The sequence below is a fragment of the Melospiza georgiana genome, chromosome 3 (genome assembly GCF_028018845.1).
Source record: "Melospiza georgiana isolate bMelGeo1 chromosome 3, bMelGeo1.pri, whole genome shotgun sequence".
Taxonomy (NCBI): Eukaryota; Metazoa; Chordata; class Aves; order Passeriformes; family Passerellidae; genus Melospiza; species Melospiza georgiana.
Window position 1 is genome coordinate 73,219,231 of NC_080432.1, and position 16,994 is coordinate 73,236,224.

The following is a 16,994-nucleotide window of genomic DNA, read 5'->3' on the forward strand; positions in this document are numbered from 1 at the left end:
AATAGATGAGCTGAAGTCCAGCCTTTTAGTAACTTTACAGTTCTCCACAGGACCATCTTAGTCCCAGCATGAAAATATTACTGTGAGGAACACCCAAACTCCCTAAGCCACAGAGGCAGCTTGAAAGAGGTAGAAAACCATGCACTTTGGATAAATGAGAAGTAAAATTGCCTTCCCGATAGGTATTTAGTGAAGGGGATTCTCTGTGGTCCTTGTGAGGCCATACAAGGTCAAACCAGCGAGCCTGAGAAACTCCAAGGCTCACAGGACATAGCATAAATTTTGCAAAACAAGGCTAACTCAAGGATTGCTTCAGAAAAGCATGGCAGTAAATTCCAGCAAGTTTATTCCTTGTAATGCTAAGGGAAAGATTCTTGCTGCTAACAAGTACAGTAATAATGTTTATAAGCCTATTTTGGCATGGCTCAGTCTAAAGAATATCACTGGACAGTTAAACCTCCAAATCTCTTCTGGCTTGAGCTGCTTCACTTACACTATTTTTTATCCTGGTCAGACAACAAATACGCATTTGACGTCCTCCAAAACAGGACATCATACTTGTCAAAATGGCTTTATTTTATCTAGTAGCCAAATTATCTGAAGTATGCATTAATCTCAGTAGCAGCACTTATTTTCTGAGGCAGGCCTGATTCTAACAGATGGCACAGAGACAATGCTGCAGCTTCATCACTAAGGGCATCTAAAACAACAGCTCAACATTTGCTGTACATGTCATTACAGAAAATTCTCAGAAGGGTTAAATCAAGGAGTTTGCTCAATTTTTACAAGGATCCATAGAAATTGCTTCGAACTCTAAATGTATTCTCTATTAGCTTTTGTCATTTCTCAAATTTCCTACATAATGGCTTAATGCCACATACAAACAAGATTTTCAGTTAAATCCTATAAAGCTCCTGCTTAAGCGAATAGTACATGAAGAGATCCCACACTGTGGCATGTAATAGTAAACAGGAAATTCACTATTAGTGATAATGGGTGCATAGAGTTGGACAATCAGTAAAACATTTTATTTCTATATTAATTATATTGGTTATGTTTTGATTATATTGGTTTTGTGCAAAAACAGAGAGTTACAAGTTGAAAGATAATGTAAACAGCCCATGATTTTCTTGATCGGCTTAACTGATCATTCAATTGATACTCCCTACATAGCCAATGCACCATTCTAGAGTCATCATTTGTTTGCAAGCATCAATTAAATATTTGACAATCATTTAGGAAATAGCTTGTTAAATATCAAGAAGGAAAAGAAAGACCGACAGTGCTCATTTCTACAGCTACATAGTGTAACCCAGATTTCTGGTTTTCCTAGGAAACTTCCAATATGAATTATCTGAAACCTATTCTTTCATTTCAGAAAAGTCTCTGGTGACACTGTAGGAATGTTTATTATTCTGGCTGCTAGCACTGTTTCATTCTGGCACTGCTTCTGACTGTTCTTCTAGGTGAAAAACAGACATAAATTCACAGAACGCTGAAGAATATCAATATCAGGGTTTTTTTTTTTTCTCATATTCCACGCTATAAATAAGACACAATAAAAAATTAATACATACATTGGTCACTGGATCCAGTGGACAAGCCTTAGCATGGCCTGAACATATACACATGCCTCCAACGGAGATGTCTTTTATAGAATAGTAATACTGTAAGACAAAACAGAAATTGAATTGCTAAGTGGATTCTAAAATGCAGGTGCCAAATTGCAGAATTCATTTCTTGTGACAAAACTGTCAGGTCCTGTTTTATTTCTTTTTTGATCTATTACAAATATAGCAGACAGTGTAATCCAAGCCGTGTCTTGATCAACAGATTCAGGCTGAGTGAAAGAAAGGGTGTAAATTGGCACAGCTCCATTTGTTTGAAGTCACAAAAGTCATGTCAATTTATACACAGCATACAAAAACATGAGAATAGGAAGAGGCTATATGCACACTGGATAATGAAAAGTCAAACACTGTAGAATTTATTCTCTTCAGAAAATATGAAAAGGAAAAGTCATGATGATGGGAAGAGGAGAAAATCTAGGAAAAATCCTATGAAACACCTTTGTTCACCTTAGCCGGGTCTAATTTGGGCATTCACTGAATGGTGGAAAGAGGAACTGTTTTTCACTACTGGCCTTTGAATGATCATGAAACAGTCTTTTTTACTGAGATTTAAGACCTTTTGACCTGTTTTTCCACTATTTGGCCATTTCTCTTTTTTCTTTGGTGAGGATCAAGAGCCCTAAGCAGAAAGAAGGATACAAAGATATTCATAATCTTATATTACAAAACCTGTGAAAACTGAATTTCATTCATTGTCTTCTGTTTCCACAAGGGTCCTGCAACATATTCACAGCTGGCTAATGAAACAATACATGTGCTATTTGCAAATTTTGCTATTACAGTGTTCAACCTCTTTATCAGATCAAAAATAAATACATCAAACTAAATGAGAACCCTTATCACTCCTAGTTAAACTTCCATCACAAAGAAAAGGTATAATTTGTGGCTACCCTTTGTTTCCTGACAAGGGTGGCAAGTTTCAGTTTCTACTTGATCTTTTGAGGATGCTTCATGGAGAGATCCCACACAGAAGGTACAGTTCTTTGTTGGTTTGAGTAACCAGTGTATTGTCCTGCACTCAGTTTTCATGAGTTTAATTTTTCAAGTGCTAATTCAATTTTGTGTTTCTACTGGCTTAGAATCAGATTATTAGATGTCCACTTAACATAGACATACAGTATTCATAATTAATGAGGTTGGAATAGCTGCACTCAACTGGAAGGGATTCTAGGTTGTAAATCCAAAACAAAATGGCTTGTTCCAAACTTTCAGAAATAGCCAGCATTCCCTATTTAGACAAGGAAATGAAAACCAGAAATGGGAACAGAAGATGCAAATTTTCTTAGCATTTAGCCACCACTGACAAATGATATTAACAAAAGAATAATGATACACCCCTCATCCATAACAGGACTTATTTTTGTTTTGGAAAGTTAGGTTACCACGTTATATGATAGGTTACCATATTATATGATGACCAACAGGAAGAGGAAGTGATAAATAAAGAGTAATATTATATATCCACCAAACCAGTTTTTGAGAATGCTTAGTAGAAAAAACTCTGAAAAATCAGAGGTTTTGAGAATGTTTAGTAGAGAAATCAGAGGAGAACAAAAAACCCCAAGAATAACACACAACATTTGATCCGCAGGACAACAGGGAGATATGGCTTAGAAAGGAAGTAAAGACTGCAGAAAGAAGAGACAGGGGTGTGCACACACAAAGCACAGTGGAAAAGATCAGACTACGGGTATGGTATGAGTTTAAATGCTGTATCAATTCTTTTAAGTTGAAGCAAAGCACAAAATGTTTACTGCTACCCTCAATCATACGAAAATGCTAAAAGTGCTGCATTCAGGCCCTATTACTACTTATAGTACAAGTACAAATTCTACTCAAAGGGAGCGTTCAAGGCACATTAAAGGTAGCAAAGGATTGAGTAGCAGAAGAGACGAGAGATACTAACAGCAAACACTTGCCAAACACCTACATCCAAATGTCTGCAGCCAGAGGAGCTGGGTGTTTATGTTAATAACACCATTAAGCAGAAAATGTAAAATTGCTAATTATACTCTAGAGAAGATAACAAAATAGAGTGCACAGGGAATTCTCCAACATCAGGATTCTGAAAGACAACAGCAGGTAATCATCAACTCCCAACTTTTCCTATGGCAAACAAAGGCAGGTACAGCACTTACAAGTGAAAGATAACTTCTACACGAGTCTTTCTGCCTTGTCAGAACTTACCCTCCTTGTAACAATGGGATCAATTTCAGCTGGATCTTTGTGTGCAAACATCATTAAATCAGCATTTAGTGTCCGTATCCTCTGGAATCTCAGGCGAATAAAGCGAGCAGAGGTGAACTCCAGTAGTTCACGTGATGGATCATCAGCACTAGGTCGTCCATTAATTAGAGAAGTGTGAATCTGAAAAATTATTAAAGCGGTAAGGAATTACATTATATCAATTTTGTCACAATTAAGCCAACAAATATCATTAGAGGCATTGTGTTAATGCATTTGTACATGCAGAATAACTTCTTTCCTCAGAAAGTAGATTCCCCTCAAAATATTCCATATGTCCACAGATCTCAGCTATGAAGAGTCTTTATAATACAAACATTTAGAGCAAAGGAAAGTCATCAGCTACAGAAAGACTGCATCACAAATTTCATATGTGTATCCAGTCCCTAAACCAAGTGTCCATGCTGCAGGTAATTCACTTGTCCTCCCCCAGTCTGAAATAAGTTAATCATACAACCAAATGGGCTCAGAAGTTTTGAGTTAAGGGAATGTATACTTGCAATGGAATTCAGAATTCAACAGTGGTCAGTTTGCACCTCTTAGAGTGATCATCATCAAAAGGCTTTTGAACTTTTGAAATACTGAAAACTACAACAACTAGATGAGACAAAATCAGCATGCATAAGCACCTCTCCTTTCCCACTGTCTCTTTTCACATCTTCTCCTTTGAATCTTGTTCTCAGCAAGGTGAAGCAATTTCCTGGGTTGCAACTGTTTTCACCTGGTCCCGGAGGAAAGTCTTTATCACTTCTGAGAACCACCATTCTCTGCCTACCCTATAGTTTCTGTAAAGATTACCTCACCCTTTCTCTGCCTGCCCCATCCCAAAGTCTAGAAATCTAGGTAAGCTCTGTGGCTCCTTTACAGAGACTCTCTGACCCCAGCTGAAGCACCAAGGGCAAGGCAACAAAAAATAGGACATCATCTTCCCCTCCTGTCTTTCTAGCTGATCATGGCACACATTAGTTCTGAATCAACTAAATAAAGCAGATGGGCTGCTACAGAACTGTTCTTGGAAAAGGCCTACATGAAGAAGCATGTCAAGTATAGCAAAATACTGTTAATGAGCACCTAGAGGGAGAGAGGAAAGAAACCATTAATTTTCCTGTATTCTCAAGTGTTAAATTTTAATTGGGGCATTTTTATTACAGGCTGGTACACTGAAAGAATGTTCAGATGCTAAGCCAAATGTGCAGAACATTGGAATGAATAAGAGAATTATTTATTCTTTGCAATGAACATGTGTTGCCTCATACCTCAGAGTTCTGAGTGAGAGGTCAGGACACACAGCCATTTTCTGTCATTGAACATGGTCATATCACTGCTGGTTTAGGCAAACAGCTGCACTCCAAACCCCAGCTGGCACTCACTCAGCAGTGGCTGCCTCACACTGAGGAAAGAGATTGTAAATCTACTGCTCCCAGGAAAACAGCAGCTCTTGTTTCCTGGAGTTTTTGGAAGTGCTGGATAGACTTACTGAACAACTACTGTCTTGCATTGCCTATGTGATACTCAACTCAATTATCTCAAAGGCAGATGAGAATGGTGCCAGACTCTTCAGTGGTGTTAGGACAAGGAGCAAGGTCTCTAAACACAAGAAGTTTCCCCTCAGTATTGAGGAAGAACTTCCTTACGTTGGCAATGGTAGAGTACTGGAACAGGCTGTTCAAGGAGATCATGGAATCTCCCTCTCCAGAGACATTTAAAACTCACCTGGGTACATTCCTGTGTAACCTGCTCTAGGTGACTGCTTTGGCAGGGCATTTGGACTAGATGCTCTTCAGAGGTCCCTTCCAACCCTAACAAATCTGTGATACTGAGATTTTTACTGCCAAGAGGGAAACCGTATACCTCATCACGCCCAGCATTCTGCTCCACTGTATCTGCAGGTACACCAAACCACTGGGAACCACTCTGCCAGGAGCAGCCACCAATTCTACCTTGCCTGTGTATCAATCAGCACCTCCGGGGCTCTGCCATGTTACCTCCAGGAACAGGTGATGCCCCTTCCCCCTACTCAGATCACAACAACACAGTCACTGAGCTCTGACTCAGCTCTGCTCCTGACTACAAGTAACTAAAGGACATGGCTGGAAACAAACAGAATAAAACACTGTGAGAAAGACATGGTGCAAACAAAAGGTTATAAAGAAAACCCCAGAGGAAGCAAGGAGGAAGTCCTGAATGAGAAACGTCTGACTACAAATAGGACAAAAGCACATGACCACAGAACTGCTCAAATCCCTGGTGAAGAGAGAGAGAACATGTGTGGAGAGAAAACTTCAAAGGAAGCCCGAAGAGATGGCAACAAGTCAAGTGGAAATTGACAGATCTTTCCAAATTAAGGAGAATTTTAGCAAAAACACATGCCTGAAGACTGTTTTGCATAATATTTACTTGTGAGCAAGGAAACATATTTCTTCAGAGTATTTTTTCACACTATTACTGCCTTCCTTTAAAACAGGATCCAAGAGATTTCTTTTATACTGCCAGCAAACATACATGGATTATGGTTTAAAGCAATAGAAAACTAAACACTGAACTGTGATATTCCAGAGATAAAGCAGAAATCAATCTCAAGTAGTGCCTTGCTCAATCTGATAGAACAATAGCACCATGGCAATAATAAGCAGCATGGCAATCTGACTATCCCTTCAAAAAGACAAAAATAAAGATTTTGGGAGGGGGAGAGAAAGATGCAGGTGAAATCCCATGTATCAAAAGTACCCACAGAGTACTTTAAGGTATTACTCCCAGACACAGCTTCACCACAAATGACACAGTTGACAATCAGCAGTCATACCTTTTGATTATTTTAAAAACAACAAATTTAGTCTTCGGACACTGATGGGGGAAAAAATCACTTCGATGACATGATATTTTTACAGAACTAAAATGTAAGTTAACAAAGTAACACCAGAGATATTAATTTTAGAATAGACCCTATTTTTGAAAGGATTATCTGCCAGTAGTTCATCTATTTGGCAAGGCTAATCTAGTACGATGATGACTTCCATTTATATTATTTTTAAGCTTTGTCTTTAAATGTTTCACAATTTAATTTTAAAACAACAAACAATTAAGTACACATAATTATTGAAATGCAGCTATGTCCTGCGTGAAATATGGCGCCTGCTGAAGTATGTACAGCAAAATGACACTGAGACTAGAAAATTCAAAACTAGATAGTTTTGTCAAAGTGAATCTGAAGTGAAAATTTTACATTGGCAAAATTAATTACTCTAAATTATTTCTCCTCCTATAAACATCTGTGATGAAATCATTCATTTTTTCCTAGAAACATGTAGAATCAACTTGAAAACTGTCCAACCAAGTTCTTCCTACTCCTTGAAAAGAGAATAAGGAAGAAATAAAGAATACTTTAGGAACATCTGTTATTAATCAGAAAAAAACCACCCAGTAACAGTCTCAATTTAAAGAAGTTTAAATAGGTTTAGATTTACAATATTTTCAATATGACTCTCCCAATGAGACATCACTGAGTTTTTCCAGAGCACACTTACTCTTTTCATCTCCCTCCACTATCTTGCACCTGTTTGAAAGACACTGTTCCCAGGACAGTGCATTTTCAGTCAAGACTCCAATGTGGCCCCTGCCCTCCAAGCATTTTTGAATTAGACTTGAAAACTGTCCCAGTGAACACAATGCTCACTAAGCATCCACACCTCTGCCATATAAGAGCATCACAGTGCTCCACACGCAGCTCCAGTGAAGATTAGCCCCCCTTGCACACACCAGCTACAGCCTGAGCTAGCTGTGCCCATGCTGCATTGTGAGCCACTCCACAGTGCTGCAGCAGAGCACAGATCCAAAGCTCAGTCTTCCAGGAAAATATTAATACTTTACACTGGGCTGCTACAACTTGGATAATCTAAGTCCCCATGGGGGGACAATGTGAAGTTCTGTTCAGGTTTTATGGACAACTTTTATTTACCATTTCCAAGATTGAAGTAATAATCCTGGTTCTGGGTCCTAAATGAAAAATACTTCGACTTCAACTAAAGAATACTTATCCTTAATAAGGCATTTGTCCATGACTATATTCCAACAAACAGAATCTTCAGGAATCTCCAACAGAGGCCAGAAGAAAACAGTTATGAAAGACTACAAGAAACAGAGCATTTCAAGACTGATCCCTCTAACACAATATGATCACTTCCTCTGACTAATCAGTGTAAAGGCTTCCTGAGCTACAGCGTGAATCTGAGTCATAGTATTTAATATCTACCAAGTGCCCTTTTCTGTATTAGAGTTCTATTCTCTTTTTCAACCATTATGTTTTTCATCACTACATACTCTTGTCCCAATGTGTGGAAATTGCTTCTTAAAAAAAACCAACAAACGTAACTGTCACTGGCAGGGTTGTTCTTTGTTTGTTAGTTTTCTTTTTCCTTTTAAACCTGGAACTCATAATTATTTAATTGAAAGTATTCTAATTTTTCGTTTGAGAAAATTGTGAACAGTCAACATATTTTAATTTTTAAAATTCAGTATGATGATAAATCAACTTTTTCTTTTCTGAGAACTGTGGAGGATGTTACAAGTTCTCCACTCTGAAGAGAATTTAGTCTAAGACTAGCCCATCACCATTCATACATAATTCTCTTTTTCTTCTTACATTTATTACTCTGCTTTTAGCAACACTCATTTTCATATAGTATTTTTCATGTAGTTTCATAAGCTGCTAATAGAACAAATTATCTTAAATTTCGCATTACCAAAAAATGCTGTTATTACACAGTTTTCTGATTTTTTAGATTGCCTGCAAGAATGCTGAACAACAGGGACACTACCAAATACATTCAAAGGACATCTCAAGTACATTAGAATCTCTGGACCATGTCAGAACCAAAAGACCTATCCAGCTTGGCAGTCTGTCTCATACAGCATCCAAGCCAGCATGCTAATAGTAAGATGAAAGCAAGCATACATAATACTTCCTCAGGGGTTTGCTGAGCTACAGGTAATTTCTATACATCTGGTAAGCCTCAAACTATTTCCATGAACTCCATCTCACCTTAATCCAAGTCACTTTTTAATATCTACACCATGACTTAATTAGGATTTTCTCATCTCATTTACATGTTGTAGGGAAAGAGATCCTTCCTTTGCTAGTTTTAGATCTGCCTCATACTAAACTTACTTAATACTTCCAGTTCTGAAATTGGAACAAAGAAACGTATCTTTCTACCAGCTCTATTCTTCATTTCATTTCTTTACTACTAATTAGCTTTGCACAGGTATCAGCCTTCCAGATCTGTAGTTTCCCTGGATGACTAAAGAATGCTACTAAAAAAATAGTATTTAATTTAACGGTCCATGCTCCTCAGTTACTGAGAATATCTGACAGTGAGGAGTTAAATAACAACTGTTATAATTCACCTATTTTAGCCTTGAGCTCCTTTTCACTATTCAATTTGTCCATTTTTTCTGCACCTCTTCAGTTAACAATCTAGTTTGCAACTGTTTCTCCAACTCCTCTCCTGTAAATAATGTTTCCAGTGCAGAAACCCTTCTGACAGTCTCTATAGAAAAAAACTGATTCAAATCATTAATTTAGTTTTTCTGCGATGACCTTATCTTTCTTGAACACTCTTTGATCATCTCTCAGCCCACCAATTCTCTGGCAGATTTCTTGAATCTGATGTGTCTGAAAAAAGGTTTACTTCAACTCAGTCACTCAGAATCTTTTTCACATCTTTACTGCAGTTTAACATTTCATTTGCTGGAACTTATTTTCTTACTTCTTCGCCTCATTTGCAGGAAAAGATACAAATAACACCAGTTAATTATAATATCTATTATCTTTCCTTGTTTTATGCTTTAAATATGATGTATGATTTCTGGGACCATTCTAAAATGTAGCATGCATGTGTGTGTAATTACATAGTTATTTGATAATTAATTATTTGGACCGGGATCAGTCCTCTGTTTTCAACTAAACCATCTCAGCTGCACTGAGAACATTCAGGTTTTTAAGAAACACTCTTTTGCACTACATTTTATTGTGACACCTAGAGAGTCTGCCGAAGGGTTGTAGAAGGTTGATATTATATTCTTAGCCTTCCTTCAACAGGAACAGCTCAGTTCCACACCTCTGGGCAATTGCTGATACAACATTAAAGCGATGCTGTCCCAGTTTAGGTGCTGAATTTTAGTTCACAGCAATCCAATATACCATTTTATTTCTGCTGACTTTCTTATGTTATTAAATCTATACTGCCTCTCCTCCATAAGCCACTCAGTCGTTCCTACACAGCTCCTTGTTTCTGTCATGCCTATAGTGTCATGTTTTCCAACACCCTTTAAAGGCTGGTATTAATTACCAAGGTAACCTTTCTCAGTTGCTGGGTCTGGATACTAGGATATACTTGGATCCATCCATCCTATTCTGTAACAAGGACACCTGAAAGGGCTTGCAATGTGCTCCAGCCAGGTGATGATGAGACCTACAACTAGAATTTCACAACACATTTCATTGGGTTTCTGCAAGGAAGAAGTGACAGACAGCCTAAGAAACTTTTTGCTATTTCTGGCAGTAGATAATTCCCATATACTGATGAACAGTGACTTATTTAGACTTGACTTGCAATAAGTCTTCAGGACCAAGGAAAGTATTAACATTTAAAAAGTATTTGATGGGGTGCAGGCTAACAAAATCTCCCTGGGACTTCTCAAGTCTAAACAAACCCTGTCCTCAGCCTCTACTTACAGACAAGGACACCAAGTCCTTGTCTTCCCAAACATTTCCTGGACTTGTTCCAGCATGTCCATGTCTATCTATTACTGAGGAGCCCAGAACAGGACTCATCTCTTCACGTGTGCTCTCATCACCTCCCTCAAGCTGCTGGTGACTCTGACTAATGTAGCACAGGACTCTTTTGGCTTTCCTTGCTTGCAAGGGTACCTTATGTACCACTTAGTGTACACCCCTACTCTCACTCAGCTTCCTCCCAATACTCCTGGGTTATGTAGGTACAGCTGGCTCACATCTCATTGAACAGAGCTCTCAGCCCACTGCTGTTAGCCTGCATGCTACCAGGCACTGATGCAGCTGCCCATCAGCAGGCAAAGAAGGGGCCCCTCTCCTGGTGTCAGAAGTCACCAGTTTGCAGCCTTCACCATCAAGGGAATCTCCATTTCTGAAACAACAGGCAGAGACTCTGCCCGCCTCTCTCTTGTACAGTTGTGGCTTCAGGCTGCAGAGTGCCAGATAAAACTTAGTTACTCACTTTTGTCACCTCTGATACTGTGCGGTCTAATGGATGTCTACAGACATCCTTCTGCAGTCCTTTACTTGGCACAAATACCCAAACATATCACCCATTCTGCAGGCAAGGACCCTTTCTTTCTCCCTCAACCTCAGCAAGGTCCAGACAGTTCTTGCAGTCTCAGAGGTTAAAATCTACATCCTGGCTCTGGAACTCAGCATGAGCTGAGGGCTCTGCAGAACTGGGGGAGTTGTGGCAGCCAGTGCTGAGGACTGTGTCCAGACTGTGCCTCAGCACCGTGGCTGAGCACCTAAAACCACTCTTTCCACCCCTCCTTCTGTGTATGCTTCTGGCATGAACTGATATCCAAACCTGCATCATATCAGCTGCCTCTGTTAATGCAACAGTGAAAATGCTGCCATTTGGCACTAATGTGTATCATCCACTGCTGAGTTACTTAAAATTAACACACTTTAACAAAGTTTTAAAGAATTTTAAGTATGTACCAGGCTCTCATACAAATTTAAAATACCCATGTATGAATCCAAGTGGTGTATTTTTCTACTTAGAGCTTTGGTATTTGAAGCCCATTACTTTGCCAAGCAATTTGAGTGCAATCAATCTCAAGCTGTTTGTAGGATATAAAAAACCCCAGCTGTGTGGCTGTGTGACATGGAGATTTTTGCTCACTTTCTTTTCAAGAAAACAGCACCACTAACCAGCATGCTTTTCACTGATGATAAACTGGAAGACTTAATTCTTTCATAGAAAGAGAAAGCTACTTAGTGTAATTTGTTACAAGGATGGACTGGGAACACGATCCTACAATAATTTTGGCTAGTAGTGGTAAAGAACTCCCTTTGCTCAAGTACTCAGTAGATTATTTTGTACATTATATCAAGACTGTGGGCTTCAATCTTGGCACTCTGTGTAAGGCAGTGGTCTGACCCCAAACTATTGTCAAGAAAGGTCAGTGTCTCACTAAAGTCTAATCTCCAAGAGCAGCATACAGGAAAGAAAACTTTCTGTCCTGCACAAGAAGTCTTGCAACTTGATAATCAGGAGTGGAGAAGACAGAAATGTCAGCATTAAAATGATCTAATGGGAAAAGTACCCCATGATTTACATTCTCAAGTTATGCAAGCACATCAATATGAAGATGAACAATGCTGAAAATAAATTTTTCAACAGGTGATTCAGTAGCTCTCATAATTCTCCTAAGCAATACCACCTTTAATTATCTGTTGCAAATAGCTCGTTTGCAGTAGATGGAAAATTACTGCTGATTAATTAATCTCTTGGTATCTCATATTTAATCCCTAAAGACAAAATTTCTGTGAGTTTTCTTACTGCAAGACCTAATCTATCATTAGAGTTGATTTCACAACTGGAATAGTAGATGGAAGCATATGCCACAACTCAGCATCCAATTTTTCTTCATAAATACATATTTATAATAATAGTGTATAAGAAATGGTATATTTGGCAAATTTTGCTATATTTCTAATAAACATCTCACTATCTTAATAAATTAGTGGTTTAGTAAGTGAAAGCACAACTCCCTTCTGTGCCTCACTAATGATTACAAGAGCTGCTTGAAATGCAATGCTTAAACTTGCATTAAAATGTCAAGGGCTATGCATGTCAGATTGTATCTCAACTAATTCATTCCCCCTAAGAATACAGGCAAATGTCAGTTTAACAAACTGTTTAGCAAATACTATTGTGTCATTGACATCTATACCCTACAGCTTAAACTAAATAGGGCTTCATTGCTTCAGTTTTGATTAACTTGCTTTTGTCATTTTTCTCTTTCCAATTTCACTTGCCTATTCAAGCCACTGCTTTGTTATGGCTCCTGAAATTCTCATGCTTGTCATTTTTGGACAAAAAACAATTTGTCAAACACATCATCTTGCATACTTGTAAACAGACTGCTCATTGTCAGAGCAATAGTTAATAATAAATAACATAATAATAAGAAACTTGATTACCTTGAAAGTGTATTTATATAATGTCAAATTTTTATTTTCTTGTTGTAACCGTTGTACTTAAGTAGAAACATTGCATCGAGCTGAAGTTTTAGCAACAGTTATGCCTACCACAGTCCATGGGGACTCAGACAAGATGCAAGGCCTGCAATACTGCACACAACCATGATGGTCTGTGCTCTGCTGGCTCGTCTAAGTGCACTTAGAAGTGAGAATTCATCTCTTAAGACAGCAAAAAGGTATTTTGTGCTGATGCCAATGGCAACTCAAGCTGCAAAGCACGAAAATTATGTTAGTCTGAGTTCTAATCAAGCAGAGGTGAAATATCTAGGCATTACTGAGTTAAACATGATCACCTCTTTGCTTAAAGGATGAAATGTAGTTGTCTGTTAAACACATTCTCCAAAATTACTCAAAAAACACATTAAAAGCCAAATTATGCTATTTTTTTAAAAAAGCAGTGAAGTGACATGACATTACAAAAAAAGTGTATTTTTTCTTTACTACTCCTCAAAGTAGTACACCTCTTCTTGGTCAATGACCTTAAATGAGACAAGTAATTTCAAATAAATAACAAAAAAGGAAAGTTATGTTTTCTTGGGCATTATAATAAAAAGCATTCTCATCCGCAGATTTAACTAAAAGGCTTCTAAGTATGCCAAACCAAACAATATTCAAAAAAAACCTCACCCAAACAACACCCATCCCCACTTTCTTATCAACATTTTATGATTTCCCTTATTCATCATTCATCATGATTATCCTAAAATCTCATGGCACTTCACACTATATTTTCCCTCCTGAATGAGATACACTGTGGAGTCCACCGTGGAATTACAGACAAATTGCTGCCAGTACAGTATCGTGACCAGTAGAAAGAAAATCCACAGGAACTTTTAACAGCTGTAAGCAGTTGCACACTGCTGCCAAAAACAACTGCTGATGTAAAAGAGGGAGAATGTGAGGATTTAAGCTGTTCAAACAGTAAACAAGTACATCTGCTCCTGAATGTTATCATTAAATAAACTGAGGTAATATGCTTTACATTGATGCAATGTTCTTGTTTGAACCACAACGCTGAAGAATTTTAGACTAAAGCCATTTTACAAAACTTTTTTGGGTTTTTTTTGTGATGGAAAAGTTCATTACAATTACTGTATAGTGCTGGACTCAAAGTTCTAGCAAAACCTGTGTCATGTCATTTGGAACATAAACTGGTGACTGCTTTTGAATACCAGATGGGATGCCTGTGAATGGTAAGCATTCATTTCCTTTAAAACCATTTATAATTATTTAAAAAGAAAGATTAAATAGGACATTCAGTTGTAGAATACAACAAACTTTGATTTCTCTCCAACTGTGAACCTGACCTATTCAGACTTCAGAGATATTTCACAGCAGCTACTAAAAGAAAAGTCAAGGGAGGGAAAAAATCCACTTCTGAGTAGCACAGAATGAACAGTCCAGGCCAAGAATGTAATCAGAAATCCGTAAAACACAGGAGATTAAAGAATTATGTGCATGAAATGTGCATTTTGTTCTTTGCTTCTATCATGATTAATTGTTGGAAAGTTACAAAAATAGTAGTGCTTACTTTAATTAAAAAACCCTACACTTTGAGGGTTTTGTCAAACTCTCAAATGCCTGTATTTTTCAGATTTCAGTTATGATACATGATATTAAATGACTCGTATAGTCAACTATTGTGCTGGTTTTTGCTTTTCTTCACAGTATCTTGTGTGAGGCTGTGCTTTGGATCTGCGATGAAAGCAGCATTGATAACAGAGAGATATTCCAGCTAGTTCTCACCCTGCCTCCCTTGGTGAGAGTCTGGAGGTGCTTAAGGGGTCAGCAGGGGACACAGCTGGGACAGCCGACCCCAGGTGACCACAGGGATATCTCCCACAACGTGACTGGCAATAAAAGCTGGGGAACAAATCTGCCACGGCCTTTAAACTGCTCTTTGGGATCTGCTCTTCCTTCAGAAGATCCTCCAACTTTGAAAACAAAGAAAAGCTCTACTGTGGCTACTTTGTTATGTCCCTCCGTAGGAAGCTCAAGCCACAGAATCCACCTGCTATGGATTTGCTGTCCTTGGCAGGCCTCTTGTATCTCACTTGGCTAGCAGCTTTATTATTCTGATGTGCTTGAAAATACTTCTCTTTGGATTTTTTAGGCCTCCTGCACAGACATTTTTTTGATAGGAAAAGGCAGTAATTTGGCTCTTCACTCTTCTTTTGCCTTACCAAAATTTTATGTTAATTTGCAAAATTCCTATTATTCTTGCTTTTAAATGATGTCTTTAATGCCTATTAACAGTTTCTAATGCCTATTAACATTCAGGTATTTTATGCTGCTACCTTTTTGGATACTCTAAAATTTATTCTTTTTTTGCAAATAGCATGCATAAACTCCTACATATTTAAAAAGAGGATATATAGTAATATATTTCTACCCTCAGAGATTGCTTTATAGTTTGTTATTCTCTTTCCAAATTTTCTTAACATTAAACAGTGAGAATATAATTACCATTTTACAGAACAGTCTTTAAATAACAGTATTTTGAGCCATCCTGCCTTGCACCTCTTCTCACAACATTTTGAGTTGCATCCCAAAATCTTAGTTGCACCATTACATTGCTTCTTGAAAGAACATTCAAAGGGATTTAAAAAATCAGTCTTTGTGACAGTTACCCAGCCTATGGGAAGCTAAGAATAATTTTTTTAAAACTGTAGTGGGTTTTTTCCTTTCTTTTTACTTCAGAGCCTCTTTATGTAGTCTCACCACCTTGATTAAGTAGTACTGCAGCCCTTACTTTTCCTACTCTTCCTCAGGTATGATATACCAGTTTTCTTTGACAGAGAGTTGTTTGCTGAGACAGTCTGTCTACTTAGTCTATTTATCCAGACTATCTCTCTGCTTTCTTCATTTAAATGTTCTTAACTCCAGACCTCAATCAAATAATTTGATTTTTGAGTAGTTTGAATTTTGAGTCATTTTTCCATTGGTCCACAGCGTTTAATTGACTAACTTTCCTTCTATTGAATTTCTGTAGCATTTACCATTTAAACTGAAAATTCCAGGTAAACTATGCTGCTTGGTTTCGTTTCTCTTCTCTTCTCTTCTCTTCTCTTCTCTTCTCTTCTCTTCTCTTCTCTTCTCTTCTCTTCTCTTCTCTTCTCTTCTCTTCTCTTCTCTTCTCTTCTCTTCTCTTCTCTTCTCTTCTCTTCTCTTCCCTTCCCTTCCCTTCCCTTCCCTTCCCCTTCCCCTTCCCCTTCCCCTTCCCCTTCCCCTTCCCCTTCCCTTCCCTTAGCATATCTATATTTGGCCTCAGGCTGATATATTCATATCTCCATTCTTCAATGAGATTTTAGCAATTAAAGTTACTCCTTCACGTAGTCCACCTGGCTTTTAACTAATTTGTCCTTTAAAAAAAATCATTTTTTGACAATTAAGCTATTCTTTTGCCTAGTAATTTTTCATGGTAACATCTAATAAAAAAAAATAAAAACCAACCAACCAATGAAAAAAACCAAAACAAAACCCAACCAAACAAAAACAAACAATAAAACCCGAGCCAAAGAAAAAAAATCCCCACCCGCAATGGATCTTCAGTTCCTCTAATCAACCAGAAAACAAAAACCCCTCACCAAATACCTACTACTCTTCTTTTGCTTTCAGAATGAAAACTATTACTGTCCAAAACTCTGCTACCAATCCCAACAAGAGAAATTTGGGTCATTCAAGTAAATACCATCACTTAAGCATACCAGTTCCCTTTGGAATGCTGAAAGAGTATATTGAGTTATAAACTACATTTACAGGCATGAATCCTCCTTTTAAAATTTGGAAAATCTGTCACAGATCTACATAAAGACACGTAACCCTTCTCTTTT

General features: G+C 37.8%; 1 protein-coding gene across 1 annotated transcript in view; it reads right to left on the minus strand.

Annotated features, from left to right (window-relative positions):
- Window positions 1-16,994, minus strand: part of LAMA2 (laminin subunit alpha 2) — a 251,425-nt gene that overhangs the window by 208,503 nt on the left and 25,928 nt on the right. The window contains exons 5-6 of the mRNA XM_058019923.1: window positions 3,819-3,998; window positions 1,578-1,667 (exon numbers count right to left, since the gene is read on the minus strand). Of these exons, the coding sequence (XP_057875906.1) occupies window positions 1,578-1,667; window positions 3,819-3,998 (270 nt within the window). The remainder of the gene's footprint in view (window positions 1-1,577; window positions 1,668-3,818; window positions 3,999-16,994) is intronic.